The sequence below is a fragment of the Macaca nemestrina genome, chromosome 5, assembly GCF_043159975.1.
Source record: "Macaca nemestrina isolate mMacNem1 chromosome 5, mMacNem.hap1, whole genome shotgun sequence".
In the NCBI taxonomy this organism is placed as follows: Eukaryota; Metazoa; Chordata; class Mammalia; order Primates; family Cercopithecidae; genus Macaca; species Macaca nemestrina.
The window spans coordinates 116,073,441-116,093,140 of record NC_092129.1 but is presented as its reverse complement, the minus strand read 5'-3'; the positions used below and the strand labels follow the sequence as shown (position 1 = coordinate 116,093,140).

At 37.8% G+C, this 19,700-nt stretch overlaps 1 protein-coding gene across 3 annotated transcripts in view; it reads left to right on the top strand.

Annotated features, from left to right (window-relative positions):
* The window catches only part of LOC105479487 (collagen type XIX alpha 1 chain), a 334,678-nt gene that overhangs the window by 26,835 nt on the left and 288,143 nt on the right, over window positions 1-19,700 (top strand). For all 3 annotated transcript variants that reach the window (XM_011737482.3, XM_011737483.3, XM_011737484.3), the window contains exons 3-4: window positions 3,657-3,731; window positions 4,980-5,079. In XM_011737482.3, coding sequence (XP_011735784.2) covers window positions 3,657-3,731; window positions 4,980-5,079 — 175 coding nt within the window. The remainder of the gene's footprint in view (window positions 1-3,656; window positions 3,732-4,979; window positions 5,080-19,700) is intronic.

The window sequence follows — 19,700 nt, the reverse complement described above, 5'->3', positions numbered from 1 at the left end:
ACAAGATGGAGGCTTGCAGCACAAACCATACAGACTTGCAAAGCACACCAGATTGGCTACAGCCCAAGACTAGCCCCACAAATCCTTTTTCACAATTAAGGTTTACAGAAAAAATGAACAGTGATTGTTAGGAGATCTGGCCTAGCAAAGGGGGAAAATATCTTTAAGGCTTAACTGCTGATGGAGTGGAGAGGAGGAAAGAAAAAAAAATTTTTAATGCTTGAGGAAGAACCTCTTATTCTTATGCAACTGATTCCTCCACCAGGAAGAAAAGATTAAGCTTAATTACTGTCCAATAGAGTTAAACCTGTTAGCCAGGGAAGAGGAAGGCTGTGGCAGCACTCTGTGGCTGGGACCAGTCAGCTGGTTGTGGGGGACTTTTGAGCCATGCATCCTAGCCCTGCGCAGGGAGTGGAGATCAGCTTGGAGCTGCTGCTCACCAGTCTGTCCTGAAAAAGGAAGAAAAAGGTCATGAAAATTCTCCCAACCCCAGGGAGCGACTGTGGGTGGTGGTGAGGTTTCCCATAAGCTCAGAAGTCCAAGGATGAAAAGGCTTAGAGGCCACAGTGAGAGGTTTTGTGTTCTCATTTCCCTCACCACTTCTTGAGCCCCCACATTGCACACTGAAAATGTTGCAGGACTTTTCCTTAGTGCAGCTAAAGATGGTGTTCTTTGTCCCACGGCCACGAAAATTCAGGCTTGCAGACAATTTGAATGGTGAATAAAACAGGGTTTTATTGGGTGAAAAGGAAGGAAAGGGGGAAAGAGTCCCCTAGGCCAGAGTCCCTGCTAGAGCACTTCCCTCCAGACTGTTCAAATCCCAGGTTCCACACAGGGAGAGGAAGGGCCAGGCTCCTCCCCACTGCAAAGGGTGTGAACTTCCCAAGGCTCCACCTCGGTGGAAGGGCTGGTTGCAGTTTCTCCAGGGACCCCCTCCCACTTGACTCTCTCATTAATATTTTTTGGGTGAATGATATTTTTCTATTTAATATTATATCTGTGAGATTTATCTAGTTGTTGCATGTGTCAATAGTTTATTCCTTTTAATTGCTATACAGTTTTTCATTGTGTATGCCACAATTTAATTATCTTGCTCCTTCTTGTTGATAAACATTTGGGTTGTTTCCGGTTTTAGACTATTATGAGTAACGCTGCCATTAATATTCTTGTCTAAAAGGGCCATTTACACTCATTTTTTTGGCACTCCTTTCTCTTGGTTCCTTGAATTTTCAGGTCATACAGTTCATATATATTTAGCTTTAGTAAATACTGCCAAACTGTTTTCTAAAGTGTACTAATTTTCACTCCTACAAGCAATGTAGAATAGTTTTTATTGCTCCATATCCTCATCAACACTTGGCATCCTCAGTGCTTTAATTTTAGCCATTTAGTGGTATCTCACTGTGGTTTCACTTTGCATTTCCCTGGTAACTAATGATATTGAGCACCTTCTCATATGTGGGTTGAACATTTGGATATTCTCTTTTTTGAAGTGTTTAAATATTTTTGCACATTTTTAGAATAAGATTTTCAATCTTTTTTTGTTATTGATTTGTGAGAGTTCGTTGTATATTCTAGAAATGATACTTTATTGCATATTTGGACTGGAAGTACCTTCTCCTAATTTATGGCTTGACTTTTTACTCTTTTAGTGTTGTCTTTTGAGTAAAGATTTTAATTTTAATGAAGTTCAACTTAGCAATCTTTTCTTTTGTGATTAATGGTTTCTGTGTTCTTTTTAAGACATCTTTGCTATCCTAAGTTCATGAAGACTTTGTTGTCTTGTAGATGCTTTACTGTTTTACCTTTCATATTTATTTCTATGATTATCTTTAGTTAGTTTTTGTGCATGGTGTGAAGTAAGTTTCAACATTCAGTGTTTTTCTACATGGATATTCTATCGACCCAGTACCGTTTAGCAAAACAACCATCCATTTCCCACTGAATCGAGTGTCTTTTCTGTGGTAAATAAGGAGACCATATGTTTTGGGTTATGTTTGCGTTTTTCTGTGTGTGTACCAACACCACATTATAAAAAAAAAACTATATCTGATAGCTTAACGCTCTCTAGCTTATTCTCCTTTAATTTTGCCTTTTACTATTTTAGCTTTTTTTCTGTAGTTTCATATAAATTTGAGAATCAGCATGTCAGTTTTACACATAGACACACACACACCCCCCCATACTGTTGGGATTTTAATTGGCATTGCTCTGAATCTAGAGATAAAAACCGAGAACTAACATCTTAACAATTTTAAATCTTGCATTCTAAGTATTTTGTTTATCCCTTCAGTTATTTAGGTGTTTAATTTCTGTCAGCCATGTTTTGTAGATTTTAGTGTCCAGATCTTGGATGAGGTGTTTGGGTTTTATAAAAATGACTATTAATCCCAATCATTAATTGGTAATGTTTACAAAATCTCTAATAATTTTACTATTATTTGAGCCTGCAATTGTATTAAGATCTCTGAGATAGCAATTTTCCATATTAACTAAGTAATATCTATAAGTACTCAGTACTATAATTTCACTTACTTTACAAATTGTGTTCAACATGTTTTTTGTAGTATATTTGCTGCTTATTTTAAAATTTGATTAAGTGGTAGCATTATTTAGAATCTGATTTATTTTCTGGTTAAATATATTAAGATGATACCCTGTCACCACACCTGAGGTCTGTGATATATTTGTTAAATGAAGGGGGAACTGGTGAGTCGGCAATTTCAAATTGGTTTTAAGTAGTTTATCTCCTCTCTATATTAAAAACTTCTAAGTTATTAAACCCAAACATCAATTTTAGACATAGAGAATTAAAGTTGTGATTAAATGATGCCAAAATATTTAATCAATTTAGTTTAAAACGTTAAACTAATGATCTTAACTGTCCAGTTGTACAGTTATCTTGGCATAATTCAAAAATTGGCTGTAATTTTGTCTGAATTAACTGAATTAGCCTGATTCAATTTAAACATATCCTAAGATGTTGAAAAACTGGTATGTGCATATCCATTACTGTATCAGTGTATAGTGGTAGTATTAAACGTGTACATTCACTGAGTTGGGACTATCTTTTATTTCTTTGAATATCACTAAGTGCCGTAGCACATAAGTAAACTCTCTCAATTATTTTATTTCTTTTTTTTAAATTATAGGCCACTTTTGTATGGTAGAGATCTTTGCTTTTTAAATTTTATTTTAGTAACTTCCATATATGTTCCCTTTAGTTTTTAAAGTTTAATATCACCCAACACCAAAACTTGAATTAAAGTTGTGATAAAATACACTAGTAGTTCACTTGTTTTACTGTTTTACTTTGAATACAAAAGTTTAATGATGTTAAAACTAGCTTATTTCCAAAAGTCAAGGATACATAAAGTGTTCAAATAATAGTTATAATAATAATGGCTAACACTAACATGTATTCACTGTGAACCAAGCAGTGTTCTTAGCACTCTACATAAATAACCACAGGTAACCCTCACAAAAACACTGAGGTGGGTAATGTTCTTATCCTCATTTTACAGAAATTTAATAAATGGTTTAATTTATTTCCATTTTATCTTAAGTTTCTGTTGTACTGTGTAATTAAAATTCATTTGAAGAATTTGATAGAAAACATAATGCAAATCTTCTATGCTTTTTGTCTTTTTAAATAGAAGAGTCATGCCCTATCCTGAGAATAGAGGGACATCAGCTGACCTATGACAACATAAACAAAGTTGAAGTTTCAGGTAGGCAATATAATCCTTTGCAAAGTAATATTTTATGTAAAATTATCACCAAATGCTAGATATGGAATACATTATAGGTGAATCTTTGATACTGCAATTTACGATCATAGCATTAACATAAAAATTTTAAGAATTCTTTTTAATTTTTTTTTTTTTTCAGTCTCACTATCACTCAGGCTGGAGTGCAGTGGTGCAATCTCAGCTCGCTGCAACCTCTGCCTCCTGGGTTCAAGCAATTCTCCTGCCTAAGCCTCCCAAGTAGCTGGGACTACAGGCACATGGCTAATTTTTGTATTTTTAGTAGAGATGGGGTTTTACCACATTGGCCAGGCTGGTCTCGAACTCCTGGTCTCAAGTGATCCATCTACCTTGGCTTCCCACAGTGCTGGGATTGCAGGCGTGAGCCACCCCCAGCCCATAAAAATTTAAGGTAGATGATGAAGAAAAAGTTCTGAGAGCAGAGTTCTATATGTTTAATCTGTGATCAACAATACCTCAACTTCTTGGAGAAAAAAAAAAAAATTATTTAAAATTATACAAGTTGTGACCATTGTAGAAATTTTGGAAGAAGAAAAAAAATTGTGAGAAGGAAGATGTCACTACCCAGATAAAGACAAGATTACCATTTTGGTAATCCTTCTTATCTTTCCTTTTGGTAATCTTTCTTATCTTTCTTTCTCCTTCTTTTTCTCCTCCTCCTCTTTCTCTCCCATGTAAATGCTAATGAGCGTGTGACACACAAACACGTATAATTCTTATATTACATTCATGTATAAACATTTCCTCTCATCAATATACATTTCTTTAAAGCATGATTTTGTAAAAGGTTGCTTAGATTTAAACTGAATGGCTGTTTGCTTAGATTTAAACTGAATGGCTGTACTATTTTTAATCTAATTTTCTTACTTTAGACATCAGAGCTGCTGCAGTGAGTTACTCTAATTTTTACTTAAGATAATTCCTAGGTCAAAGGAAATTAAAATTGATTTTTTTTGAAATATATTCACGAAATTTTTTCTAGGAAAATGGCTACACGTTTTATATGCAAAGTGAATTTCATTCTCTTTTACACTAAAGGGAGAAAAATAAAATCAAGAAATTTAGCTGATCCCAAGCAGCGAGATTTTGTTTGAAGTAGATCAATTAATAGATAAGGGCAACACAAAATTCTGTTTAGAAATCAACATTTCTATTAGTTTATTAAATTTAACAAAACTGCTGTATTGAATCATTTGTTGCATTTGACAGGTTTTGATCTAGGAGAGAGCTTTTCTCTAAGACGCGCATTTTGTGAAAGTGATAAAACCTGTTTCAAATTGGGAAGTGCACTTCTTATTAGAGACACTATGTAAGTAAAAAATTATTTTCTTTATGTTTAATAATACTTCATAAATTATTTTCTAAGGAGATTTCAAATAATTTGGTTTAAAAATAAAGTTTTTCAATAGCATCTTCCTCACTGGAATGCGGTGGTAAATGTATTGTTAATGTATTTGTTGTTTATAAAAATCATTGCAATCTAATCTTTGCTCTACAGTGTAAATACCATTTATATGTACAGAAAAAAGGCACGATCATTAGAGAATAGTAATTAAACCCATTTCTGAAGAAATATTGTTTATGTTTAAAGTAGACATAACCAATATTAGGTTTTTCAATGTAAACATTAAAACATAAGGCATTATATAGATTCAGAGCCAAAAGACTGATATTTATTGTATAAATTTTTAGATTTTCTATGCCTCTTAAGTTAAAATAAAATAATTTAGCTCTTAGGTGTTCATCTCATCTATTGTATAGCGTACATAGTAAATAAAAAGCTGTTTTTGTGCTTTTATTTTTGGTCTTGATACTCATTTAATTTTAAAATAGATTTACCAAAGTTTTATTTTTTCTTTCTTTTTTCTACAGATACACTTAGAGTTTAAAAAAAAAAAAATCACTTTCCATTCAAATAGTGACAATTGGTCAGCAGCCATACAAGGCAACAGTGATTTCCCACATAGTTGGCAATAATTAAAGGATGACTTGATAGTAATTCAGAAAGCTGAGTTATCAGGCAGACAGGTAGCACATATGGTCAGGATAATTATTCCTGGAGTCCAAGATGAATGTTCTCATGTATGAATATACTGCAATAAAAACCCATCAAAATTCTACTTAATATGCAACACATATGTTTTTGTGTGAAAATATGTATTTATGTTCTCACTTCCTGGGCGGTAGCCTAATATTTAAGACAGACAAGATTGTGAAGAACCTCAAAATTTGAATTCTTAAAGGGAAAAAGCATTAATCATCTCATTGCCCTTCCTCAGATGTTCTGGGTAAATGAGGTTCATAACCTATACTTTTTCCTTGAGAAAAGTTTCTTTTAAACCTATTTTGTGATACTTTTGGTAATTTTCATTTAATGACTGAAATGGTTCCTTAAAAGTAAACTGCTCAATACTTGGTAAGAAACAAGAATATTAAGGAAGGAAGGAATTTCAAATCAGGGGATATAATGGATGATTGTTAGGTGGGACACTTCAGCAGATGTAACTGTACAGACCTGTGCTACAGCGGCTGCTGTTCAGGTGGTCTCATAAGCAGGCATTAAACTCTCAGGGCACAGCAGTTCCATGCTTAGGTATGCATATGCCATAAAGGAAAGATGAAAAGCGCAATATTTCTTACATGTATATATTTAGATGTTTCTTAACTAGTAGTAGATAACTTTAATTAATAAATTTAAGAAAGGCAATACATTCTGTTTAAAAATTAAGATGCATTTTCTCTCCCCACCTTCTTTTGGATTTAAACCCCTGTAATTCTGGCCAGATGGCAAAAGGATTGGAGTGAAACCTTTTAAAATTCACTGGACTGCATGTGAGAAGACTTAGCTAATTTTAAGTAGCTACATTGGAAAACTTGCTGCCACGTTTAGACAATGCTATTTCTTTTTGAATTCATGTGATTATAAATATTAGGCATGACTTGGAATTTGTTTTCTGAATTTTGGGTTCGAAATCACTGCCCAATCCATGGGTAATGAATGTAAGTGAATTCTCTGGTTCTGTGGAGCAGAACTCTGGTACCTCCACTATAGGAAACTGGGGGTATCTGGTTGAGCTGCCCTGCGAGTGTCAAGTAGCTTGGCTCATTTCCACTTACATTTCACTTGTTGAGCCAAGTATGCTAGGATGCTTCTCTTGCATGATGCCATTTTGATTTTTCAATGAGGCTGGAGTAAAGTTGCAGCTATTTATATATTTGTAAATAAGCTGCTTTGCAGAGTCAGCATGGGAAAAGGCAGATGCTATTTTATATGGAAAATGTGGATGCTTTCTGTGCCTGAGCTTGCTTTTATTGTTCTGGCATAACTCAGGTGAGATTCATGAGAGGAGAGACCTAATAAGTATGTTGGTCTGATACCTGTTAGGCATATTCAATGCCTTGGGCCTTGCTTAATGTAAAACTCCCAAAGACTGCTTTTGCAGGGGCCTTCCAGATAGACATCTGTCAGGTCCACGACACAGGTACTAACAAGGGTAAATCGTGAGTCTCAGGCAAAATTCAAGTCACCTTTTATCTCTGGATAACAATGCAGTAACCAAGGGCTTCTGCCCTGGGCAATGGTATCACACCTTATCAGTTGCTCATGGTTCTTTTGTGTCCTGAACCCATGCTAAAGTTATAGGGAAGCTTATGAGAGGCCACACAGACAGCATATGTGTTCCCTGGAGGATGGTCCCTTCCCCGGCCATTCCCCTGCCAACGATTAATTGTGGAGGCCACATTCTAAATATCCAAGGAGTAACTTGTAAATTACACTGCAGACTCTCCCCACAGGGGGCCACAATAGCCAACCATCTGCAGTGAGGGGCTTGGAGGGTTCATGGCCAACACCAGGTTTTTTTGTTGTCGTTTCCATACCTTTAGGGGTGTTGGGGCAGGCAATAACAGATTACTGTTCATTCCTTTTCCTGGTTGCAGAAGGTCATCCTTCCTCTCATAGATCTGGCCACATGGCCTGGCCCTACATGGGTCAGTGACTAACTAGCTAATTATGTAACTTTGAGGTAATGAACCACAAGGTTAAGCCTTGATAAACTGCCCAGCATCAGTGCAGATTACCACAGGTGTCACCTCCTTGGTGATCACTATCTACACTGCCTTGAGTTAAGTTTATTAACTACTTTATCTATACCTGGTTTTAAACCATATGGTGTCAGTGTTAGGCTAGACTGCAGCAGCAATCAAGACAGCAGCAGTCCTCTGGCTAGACCTATCTGTATACCATGCCCCCTCAGGAATGGCGGGGGTGCCTCAGGCTCCATGGCCTTATCTTGCATTAGGACGATAGGCTTCAAGACCTCTTGTAAATCTGCTGCTAAGGAACTTGTGATCAGCATACTTCACTGCTGCAAGTAGGGGCCCCACTTCGCTAAAGTGGATGTCTGCACCTTCCCTATCCAAGGGGTCGTTACCCATGAGTGTACCTACCTCGCTGTTGGGTATACTCTGCATGATGACTATAGCCCATTCTGCCATGCTTTTATGAGCCTGAAGGGCAGCATATGCACTTACAACTGCTTCCCAATCCGGGGGGTTGTTATCCGTGAATGCACCCATCCTGCTATTACTAACTGCTTTTCTATCAAGGAATACCAGAGCTCAGCTCCCTTCCATAGTTGGGACCAAAAGCCTACTGGCATTCTCAGGTGCCCTGTGCACTGCCATAGGCCCTAACTGAAACTCTCTGTGGTCACATGCACATCTAGCTTAAATGGGCACCTCTGGTCAATTACCTGTAGGGCTTGTGCCTGCTAACTAGCCTACTTGGCTACCAGAAAGACTGCCTCAGCAACATCATCCCAATCCTAGGCAAGAGGAGCGTTGCCGCTTCTAAATCTGCAAGAGAATCAGAGGTTAACATAACATCATTAATAAGATCATGACGCCTGGTGGGGCTATGCATATAGCCCTGCAGCAACACTGTGAAAGTCCATTGTCAACCTCCTAAGAAGGCAAACTGAGAGCCTTCTGCCTCCCCGAGGGCTGCCATAGCAGTAGTCACTTCATGTAGGCAGCACCCTACATATGGGGCGAGAACAGCAGCCAGAGAGCCAAAAGCACTCGTGGGCACTGAGCCCAGCACAAGATCCCTCATATGGGAGGGAAAGCGTTCATCATCTGGCCCCCAGGTATTCAAGTCAAACGGTCTGCTCTATACCCATCTTCCAGAGTATTTGCACAAAATGAGTATATGATCACCCTTTACTCATAGTTTCTAGTATCTCTCCAGCATCATTCCAAACAGTCCGTATGGCTGCCATTAGCCACTCAATTAATGTGTGTTCACCATGCCCTTGTGCCAACTATTGGCACAGCTACAGCCGCTGACGAAGGGAGAGGTGAGTTGTGATAAAAGCCTAGCTTTTCTGTCTCGGAGGTGGAGCAAGAAATGCTGCCAGCCCCCTTGTGCCAAAGATGGAGTAGCCAGGCAGGGAGGGGCACTGGGTGCTGCTGACACTGTTTACCTGACTCTAACAACTCAGTGGGTGTGTGAGCACTGTAAGAGGTGTGTTCCACCACTGTGGGGGGCCCCAGGCCTCTCCACTGGGTTCCCATCGGATGGTCATGTTGTACCTTCTGATAGATCATAGGGTGAGCCCGCAGTGGTGGAGCCCCCTCTTCCTCAGGATCAGACCAAATGGGACTGTCCAGCCTGGAGGACGGGCTCAAGGTCGCACTAACAGCTGTTGCTAACTCCTGTTCCAGGCTGTTTATCTGGGCTTCCAAGTGCCCTGCTTGTACCTGGATGTCCCTCACCCCCAGGTTTTGCTTCAAGCTGTGCATTTGGGTCCCCAGGCACACGGCTTGCACTGGGAGGTCCCTTATCTCTGGGACTGAGTATGTATTTCACACAGTGCAGTCAGAAATGCCTATCCAACTCTGCTGGTGAAGGTGCGTTCCTTCTCGGTGCTGCATGCTTCCAGCTGCCTCGGTGCTTTCTCCACACTCGCAGGAGACGCATCAACTGCCTCCCACATTTCCACTGGGGCCCATCCAGGCAGCACTGCTAACACCAGGTACCACAGCCCATGCTGCAGCCACATAGCCAACCCAGGAGCCTTCAGGGGCCAAAGACCCACTCACCGTATCCTGCCAACTATGCCAATTGTCAGGTCCATGACTACGCCAGATGTTATGCTGGGGTCAGGTTCCAGCTCATGCTGAGGTCTGAAGGGAGTGGGTGGGTGAGCAGAGAGCTAAAAGAACACTTGGAGGGCTGTAGGCAGGTGAAAGGTAGTTTTATTCAGCAGCTCTCTCATCGGCAGCTTACACACACTAGGTCTCCCACACTGTTCACCTTGTCTTGGCTGCTTCATCCAGTGGCTCCCACACACAGCTGCATGGACAGCTCTCCCATCAGGGTCAGCAGCTTAACTCTTTCCCTGGGCATGAGTGAGCTGAGCTGTGTCCTGGCTCCCCGCTGTTCATCTGCAAAGATGGACAGCTTTGACTCTGTCTTTCTCTGGGTGCAAGTGCACTTGTACAGTGTCAGCAGGGCAATTATACCTTTCACAGACAATAGTGGCGTAGGGTCAAGGGATGGCCTTCCCACGTTATGGCTACATGGCTGTGATAACAAGTGGAGTTATATGCCTATGCTCTAAACTCACTGAGTCACTCTGAATGTTTACCTCGGCCTATCCTTGACCAAAGCACAGCCGTGTTCCTTACAACGTCATTGTACACTTAGAGGTGGCGCAGGCTGAGGGGTTTTATGAGTTTTGTTGGCTTTAAATTCATGTCCATTTCTTCAGTATTTATGGGATAGCATAATAATCTTCAGCAAGTAGGAAACCCAAACTATAAATTTGGAAGCTGTGTAATGTTTTTCAGAAATATTTGAACTCTGGACTTTAACAGTTCCCTTGAAAATAATCCTAAATATGGACAAAACTGTTATATGTGTTGTAGCATGATTTTTAACTTGTGTTTTCTACTGTTGAATGATTTATCCCATGGGACTACCTTTTCTACACGGATCTTTACACTATTTTCAGATTATTATTATTATTATTATTATCTGAGACAGAGTCTCATTCTGTTCCCCAGGCTAGAGTGCAGTGGCACCGTCTCGATTCACTGCAACCTCCACCTCCTGGTTTCAAATGATTCTCCTGCCTCAGCCTCCTAAGTAGCTATGATTACAGGCACGCACCACCACGCCTGGCTAATTTTTGTATTTTTAGTAGAGACAGGGTTTCACCATGTTAACCAGGCTGGTCTCAAACTCCTGACCTCAGGTGATCCACCCGCCTCGGCCTCCCAAAGTGCTAGGATTACACACGTGAGCCACTGCACCCAGCCGATTTTGATCTTTATAAATAACACTACAATATACGAGAAAGTTGATTTTTTCTGTATTTAGGATTATTTTCATATAATTGATTTTTAGAAATAAAATTACTTGTTCATTTTTAGGGATCTTGAGATATACTACAAATTATGTTCAATGATTGTTTTCTCCGTGTATTCTGCATATTTTCCAATATCTTCTGTAGCACTAGGCATTATCATGTTAAGATTTTGTGTTTTGTTTGACTTAAAACTTGTGCAGTTACAAATAGAAGCTGTAGTTTACTGTATAATTTTCATAGAAGTTCCTAAAATGTTTCTGTTTTGCTAAAGGGTGAATAAGAGGTAGCATTCGGTAAGTCACTGAAATGAATGCAGTCTAGTCTAGAGCTTATCCTTTTACTCAGCAAGCATTTGTTGAGCATCACTATGGCCCAGGCACTTTGCTAGGTTCTGAGCTTACATTGGTGAAAGAATGCGGATCTAGTCTTTCCTTCCTGGAACCTGCTAGAAAGATATACAGTGCAAGGAAAAGCTACACTTCCCCTTGCTTTGCCTTCATAGAAGGCAGCTGAGATGTATTGCCTTCTATTGTTCATAGACTGCATGACTCAAATTTCACCCCTTATAAAGGCTAAACTTCCTTAAGCATCACACACAAGGCTAATTTTCAATGTTTTCATTCCTTCCCTCTTAAGGGACTATTTTGTAACACATGGTTCATTTATATTGCTCTTCTTTGAGTCCTCTCCAAGTTCTCAAAACAAATTCAGAGGCTGAAAACTTGTTCAGAACTCTGATATCGAAGCATCTACTTGCTGAGTGTTTTAGAAGGATTACTTTACAATTCCATTAAGCTCTAGAGAATGCCTATTTATGCATCCCTTGGGTTTTCATTTGGGGCATTCCTTCATTGTGTAGATAGGAATTTTCCTATATAAGGATAGGTGACTTAGTTACAAAGTTGTCCAGCTGTTTTATGAGATTGTATGACTGTTACACATGATTATGTCATCACTGTATTTCCTTCATTGCAGTTTGGCATACCAAGAATCTGAGGTTGTAAGTCATAAAGTCATACTTTTTTTAAATGGAAAGAACATATACAAATATTTACTTCTCAATAGTCAAAAGTACCTATTTTATTTTTTCTAGAAAATTCAGAATTGCTAATAGGCAGCAATAAATTTCTTAGTGTAGAAATAGCTATTAAGATGTAATATAATATGAAATATTATTAGTTCAGTATTTTTACCGGTTTTGGAAACATTGGATGTTATCATCATCAAATTTAAGTAAGTTGTGATTTTCCTCTTTCAGATTTCATATAATTCAGATTGGGAAAAGTAGAACATATCAGTAATTAATCATATATGTATAAATTCTACAACATTCATATGACTTAAAGTTTTTTCTTGGACTTGAACATTCATTTGTTAGCCAGAGAGAAATAAGTTTGTTTAAAAGGTACAGAAATGTTTTAAGTTTAATGTCTATTTGTGAACATTAGTAGATAAAATCTTATAAAATTAAAATATTTTGTGTTTCACATGAGTTAAAATGGAAAAACCATAAAGTGATTTATATATTTAAGAAACTAAAGTTCTTACAGTAAGAAACGATAATGTCACTATTATTGCCTTCAAAGAATGTATTCTTAACAATTAAACTACCCAAAAAAGGCTCACATAAAATGGAATGAAAGTGAGAAGCTGCAATTCATTTACAAACTTATCCATTTTCTAGTCTCAAGTGTACATAAACTTTCTAAGGAAAAGAGGGTAGGTTCTCATTTCTGAGGAAAAAAGGAGTAGTTTTTCACTTGTCTTGTTGAAACACAGGACAGAACATTAGTAAAGAGTTTGCAGAAAGAACTATAAGATATGGTTCTTGCCTCTAGGGAGTGTGTGATATCTCCTCTTACGGGCAAGAAATGAAGACAAACTTAATTATAATTATAATTCTAAGCATAGAGTTAATGCTTTAAATGTTTAGGGGGACAAATATAAGGACAAAATCCCTTATATTTGGGATGATAAAAAAATCTTGAAGACTGTGGGATTTAAACTAGGTTTTGAAGACTGAAGAGACTACTGAGAGTCAGAAATGAATCAAGTTCTGGGGAGAGGAAAGACATCCAAGGGGAGGGAAGGCCCTAGGAGGTTAAGACATGGAAAAATTCAATCAATATAATTATATGAGATAATTTACATCTGAGGAAAACATTGACAACCCAATTTATCCATATTCAAGGTGGCAGGCAGTTTGATTTTCTCTGATGCTCACAAACATTACATAAGCCCCTGGCAAAAATTTTGAAGAACTGATATACAATTTTCCTCACAGCATCCAGATGGCTAAGTTCTAATGAAAGTCTATGGTCATTCAAAATACGTAATAGGTCTCTCATATTGTATCATATAATCAGAAAGGTATTATTTTTCTTTAGACTCCATTGCTCACATCAGAACTCCCATTCTTTGGCCAGGCAGGTAATTGTTCAGATATATAAGCCTTACAGAGTAGAGATGACATCCAACTGATTCATGTTTGTGTCCCTCATGGTACCTGACACACAGTGGTGTTTAGTGCTAGTTGAATTGATATGATCTGAAGTTTAAATTGAAGGGATATTTGAAATTTATTGGTACAGCTACTTGCATATTTTAGGCAACCAAGAATTTCTTTTCACCAGCACTTCAAAAAAGAAGGCACCTTACTTTTACTCTTGTACTAGATCTTTTCACCAAAGAAGACTTAAGGACAAGGCACATGTGACTACCCAGTTTCCAACAGTGATAATTATTCTTATAATACCACCTTACATTTATGAATGTTACATGATTTACAAAGGAATTTTGCCTTCTTGTATCAATGGTACCACAATGACCTTCTATGATGTAGTACTGTATCACCATTTTATAGATGAAAAATAAGGTTCAATGACATTAAGTAATTCACCTAAAATTTCAAAAATAATAAACAGTTGTGTCTAGAACTCAGTTCTTCTGTCTCCAAATCCAGAATTAATTTCTACTTTATTATGACTAATTGCACGTAAATTATCTTATCTTATTATGTCTATATGTCATTTACTTTGATAGTAGTGAGGTACCAGCTACATGTACTACTTAGGAGTCATAATAAAGCAAATGTTCTCATAAAGCAATGAAACTACAGTGTTCTGTTTTGATAATTACTTGGGTCAGTCTAATAGGCATTGATTAATCTGCCTCTATTGTTGCATAATATATTAGATTTTTCCTTTTTCCAATCATTCCTTTATCCAGTGAATCGATCTTATAAGGGACAGCAGAGCTTTTTGCCTGGTAGGGTTGTGTGAATGTATCTGTGCAGTGTACACTGCAGGTTTTCAGAGTGTACAAAAGAAAGGCATGTAAGCATGTACTTCAGTCCTATCTTTAATCTTAATTTGGCTCATAAAAATGCTATGAGGACTAATTAGTTATTATACTTAGGTGGTAGCAAATGTGTTGCTTTTATAATAGTTGTAAACCTTCAAATAAGCATGGCCTTAAATTTATGAATTAGAGAATTGACCTTAGTAGTGCATGATGCTTTGTTATACTAGTGCTTCAGCATAACTTTATAACAACTCTAAAGATGTTTCTGTAGGCTGATTGGACTCTATGTATCATAAAATAGCATTAAATAGTCAAATCCTCCTTCTTAGACACAATCAGATTGTAGGATATAGTTATAATCTCAATAATAAACTTTGAAATCCATGTCAACCAAGGAAGAATAATTGTGCCAACGGATAAATCATTACTTTATTGTCATTTAAATTCTTTCAACTTAGCCACAAATGCTAATTAGAAAATAAACATGGTAGCAGAAAAGCTAGTTTATGTTATTTTATGTGATTCATGTAAGTTTCCTACATCTTGTTCATTATTTTATTTAGGTCAGCCTTACAATTTCATATGACACTATTTTTTTTCCAAATTAGGTGACATGTTTATAATTTTAGACTAAAGTAATAAAATATTCAAATAATTGACTTAATTCCTTTCACCATGGCTATATCTAAGTAATTTGGAAACAATCATAAGTTCAGTGGAAAATGTTAATATGAACACATGTGGTGATGCCATGTAGAATTAACATCTGGTTGGTTGAATATGAGACTGAGTTGACCAGATGTTTTGTGTTCAAGTTCTTTTTCTTATTTGAACAACCTCAACTTCTTCTCTCTACTTCATAATTTCTTAGTTTCAGCTGTTCTCCCTGGAGGCAACCCTCCTTCTTTCAAAGGTTAACCCCTTCACTTGTGCTCTTAATCCTCCCCTAGCCAGCCTCCTCTAAGACCTTGATCCACCCATGATCCCCCTGCTCTTGGGTCTTCAGTGCTCCTCTCCACAGTATCCTGGCCTCTTACTCTACAAATATATACTTAATCCTTCCCTATTATAGAAACATTTTCCCCTGGGCAGTCCCCTTTACTCACAAACTTCTTAAAGGAACAACGTTACTGTCCACTTTTACTTCTTCACACATCCCTTAGCCCATTGAAATCTGACTAGGGCTTCTTGAACACTATGGAAATTTCTCCCTCATAGTTGCCAGTGACAGCTGTCCTATCTTCAATGCCAGTGCTGACCTAGGTGTTGCACTAAACTTCCTTTGTGAACCCATTTCTGTCTCTCTCTGTCATACCATGCCCATCTTTTCTGTCCATTGGAATCTATGTATCCTAGAAAGCTTAGTACACATGCTACATTCTACACTCAGCTCTCACTAATGTCCTTTAGGTTTCCTTCTTTTTTTGGTGGTCCAATACCACTTTTTCTATAATTCTTATGTAATTCTGATCTCATTCTGACTTGTGTAATCTAAATGTTCTCAGGCCTCATTAATATGCAGATTTAGATGATATTATATTAACATCAATGCATAAATTGATATGACTTCTACTTTCTACATACATAACTGCTTAAAACCTACTCTTGTTATTTCTGGAAGCTCCAAAATTGATGTGCACGTGTTCATGTTCAAAAGCAGATATGCTTTTCTTCTTGTTTTCTAATTTTCTTATCAATGCATGTTGCCATTGCCATTGCTGGGAGTTCTCTGCATGAAAATGCTACTCTGTGAGACCCAACCAACCTCTGCTCATGGCTGCTCATTCTTGGCTCACAGGTGCCAGAGTTACCCTGTGGCTTATGATTGAGTGAGATGTGCACGTGTGCTTTGGAAGCTGGTGGCAGAGATCTAAAGACCCGTTCTCTAACTGTCCTCTGGGCCCTGAGGTAGTGTATCTTGGGCACAGAGCCTCACAGAGTGTTTAACAAATATAGTCCTATCAACTTCTGGCTCACCATCATTTGTGAGGTTCAAAAGCCAGTAGAAGCCAGGCACGGTGGCTCACACCTGTAATCCTAGCACTTTGGGAGGCCAAGGCAGGCAGATCGCTTGAGCCCAGGAGTTGGAGACCAGCTTGAGCAACATAGCAAAACCCTGTCTCTATAAAATACAAAAAAATTAGCCAGGTGTGGTGGTGTAGGCCTGTAGTCACAGCTACTCAGGAGCCTCAGGTGGGAGGATCGATTGAGCCTGGGGAGGTTGAGGCTGCAATGAGCCCTTATCATGCCACTGCACTCCAGCCTGAGTGACAGAGTGAGACCCTGTCTCAAAAGATTAAAAAATAAAAGATATGGATACTAGGCAATTCTCCCTGTTATCCTCATGTTTGCCTCTCTCTTCTAATTTATCCATGATAAGAATATAAAGTTTCTTTTGGTTAAGAGGGTTATATCAAGAAAAAATATTTTATGGTATATTGTCATTATTATTTCTATGTTCAGCTTTGATGACAGTGAAAGAAGAAATTCTAACAAAGTATTTCATTCAATTCCCAAATGATAATAAATACTATATGCTAAACCCTGAGAATTTAATGATGAATAGACACAGTCCCCGCCATTGAATTATTTCTGTTTGGAAGGAGAGGCCAAAAATGAGCTGTTATGGAATATGATAGCAATTTTTAGATATATGTATGATAAACTCTGAGAGAACAGATGAAGCCAGGAAAAACTTCATAGAGGAAGTGAAAAGTTGAGGTTCAAAGTGTGAATTTACCAGGTGAGCCAAGGGGCCAATGTGTGTTGTGGTAGTTAGAGGGAACATCATGGTAGTTTTAAAGGTCAAAGCAATTTGAAGACTAGTGAGAAATCCCATGTGGTTAATGAACACAGGTGAGAAGAATGTCTGGAGGTAAAGAATACTTGAAAGTGTGGGCTGTTCTGAAAGGTCTTACTTGTTGGCATGAGGGGTTTGAACTTTATTCATATTAAAAAAAATGGAGGTGTAGTAGCAATAGCATTACATGCTAGGAAAAACCAGCTGAGTGCATATGCCATTGGGAAAATCACAGCTTTCAATTAGGTCTAGGACCTCCTAGGCTGATCCTAAAGCAACAGTTGAGCTCTCAGACCCAAGGATACTTCAGAATATAGAGGACCTTTTGGGAGCAGATTTGGGTTTAATCCAGGGTTTAAAAGAAACCTTTTCTGGCTAAGGGACACCAGAAAAAACTAACCTTCAAAGTATCCTCATTTCTAAAGAGCAGACTGTCTAATTTATCCTTGGTTTTTGTTATCTGGATGGCATCCAGTAGGGGGACTTGTTTTCAATGGAAAGTCGTTTACGGTGCCACATTGAACTAGTGCTAATCAGATCAAGCGTGAGATTATTAGAGAGTCATCCAAGCTTTGTTTTCCCATTAACAACCTATCTGCCTGAATCCCCTCAGCAAACACAAAAGGGCTAAGATTTCAGAGTCTCTGTGGCTGTGGAGCTCCAACATCATCACCCAGACTGGGAGGAAGGCATTTCAGACAAACCCTCTAGGCCCTGCTAGCCAAATTGCTTGTAACTGACAGGTGATGGTGGGTGTCAGCTGGGAAAGAAATGACTTGCTATAAACTCCAAGCATCTCTCACTTCACTCTCAGGAAATGTAACTTGTATCATATTTCTCTTCCTGGAAGATATTCAGCAAGTCAGAGGCCTCACTGATACTTGTAAATACGGAAGTTCTTCCTAAACCCTGCCTCACACTTATTCAGAATGGCAGAATTAATTTGGAAGCCAGTTCTTGATATTTAAAAATATATTTTTTTCCATTTAGCCATTTGATTTTATAAGTAAAATTAAATAAAGCTTGGTCCTGTTAAATAAATAAATAAAACTTGGTCTTGTTAAATATGATCTGGAAAATTCACTCTAGCTCTATCAAAATAGCACTTTGCTTCAAGGCTTATGCTTTGAGCTGGTTGAAGAATTACCTCCGGAACCACTGTAATCAGTAATTACACTTTTTAAACACTTTGCTATGTAAATGTATCTCACACTCAATTTTTAGAACATCATTTACTAAATGAAATTTCTCTAGAATAATAATGTCATCTTGCTTTTCAGTTTATGAGCACTGAAATTATAAAAGTTTCTTCATCTTTGTTCTTTTTTTATATTTTAGTTATTGTCTCGCATTCCTTATTATTTATTTGAGCAAAAGAACCAACAGATTACCAATTCATGGTAAACATGAATTTTTCTTCCTAATCCTTTCTTGTTTTGTAGCTTGGTTTTATCCTTGCTTTTTTGTATATTTGAAACAGAGCTATTACTACACAGAGATGTAACCATATTACAAACTGTGTTTCTTTTAGGAACACTGAACAAAAACGTCAAATTTGAGCTTGCTATACAATGAAATTGCTAATTACTTAATATACTAAGAAGTAAACAAATCTATGAGCTTCATTATTGTCTATTTTTCTTGACAACAACCCACCAGGGCCTAGTCATGGAGAATACATGCAACCTACTGTCTGCTTCTATCTCCCCATAAAACAACTGTCAATAAATATGAGCATGTACTTTAAAACAGTGAATTAATTTTAAAATTTTCTGCTTTTCCCTGGCTTTGTCATGCTTACAATGTTAACCATCTGGAAGGGAGTATGAAAAGCAAAGTTTATCCTCTTAAGGCAGTTTTTATGGGCTTCTCATTAATTGGACAGCCGGGAATGTTCATTATTTGTTCAGTTGATACCCTCTGTCCCTGGGAGACCAGATACTTCACCTTCATTAAGTTAACTTTGTAGATAACAATGCCAGGCCCTGATTTCACAACTCAGGGAATGAATAGAATGCAAGTTTACTGTATACCAGGAAAACCATAATGTAGGATTAGTGTAAAAGTTTCTCTTTCTTTCCATCATCATTTGAGATAGATGATCATTATTTTCACGTTTTAAGAAATTACTCATCTTTTAGTTAGGTTACCGTTCTACTGGTTTTCTCCCCAAAGTATTAAAATCCCAGTGTATTATTTTTCGTTAGGAAAATATATACAGAGGTACTATTTATCAGAGCACTTTTTACTTTTCTTCACATTACCTAGTTACTAGTATACATACTGTTCTCATAATTTTCACTACTACTTCCTGAAAGTTACACTCATCTTGATGGAGTCTCACTCTGCAGTGGCCCCATCTCCGCTTACTGCAAGCTCTGCCTCCCGGGTTCACCCCGTTCTCCTGCCTCACTACAGGCGCCTGCCACCACGCCCGGCTAATTTTTTGTA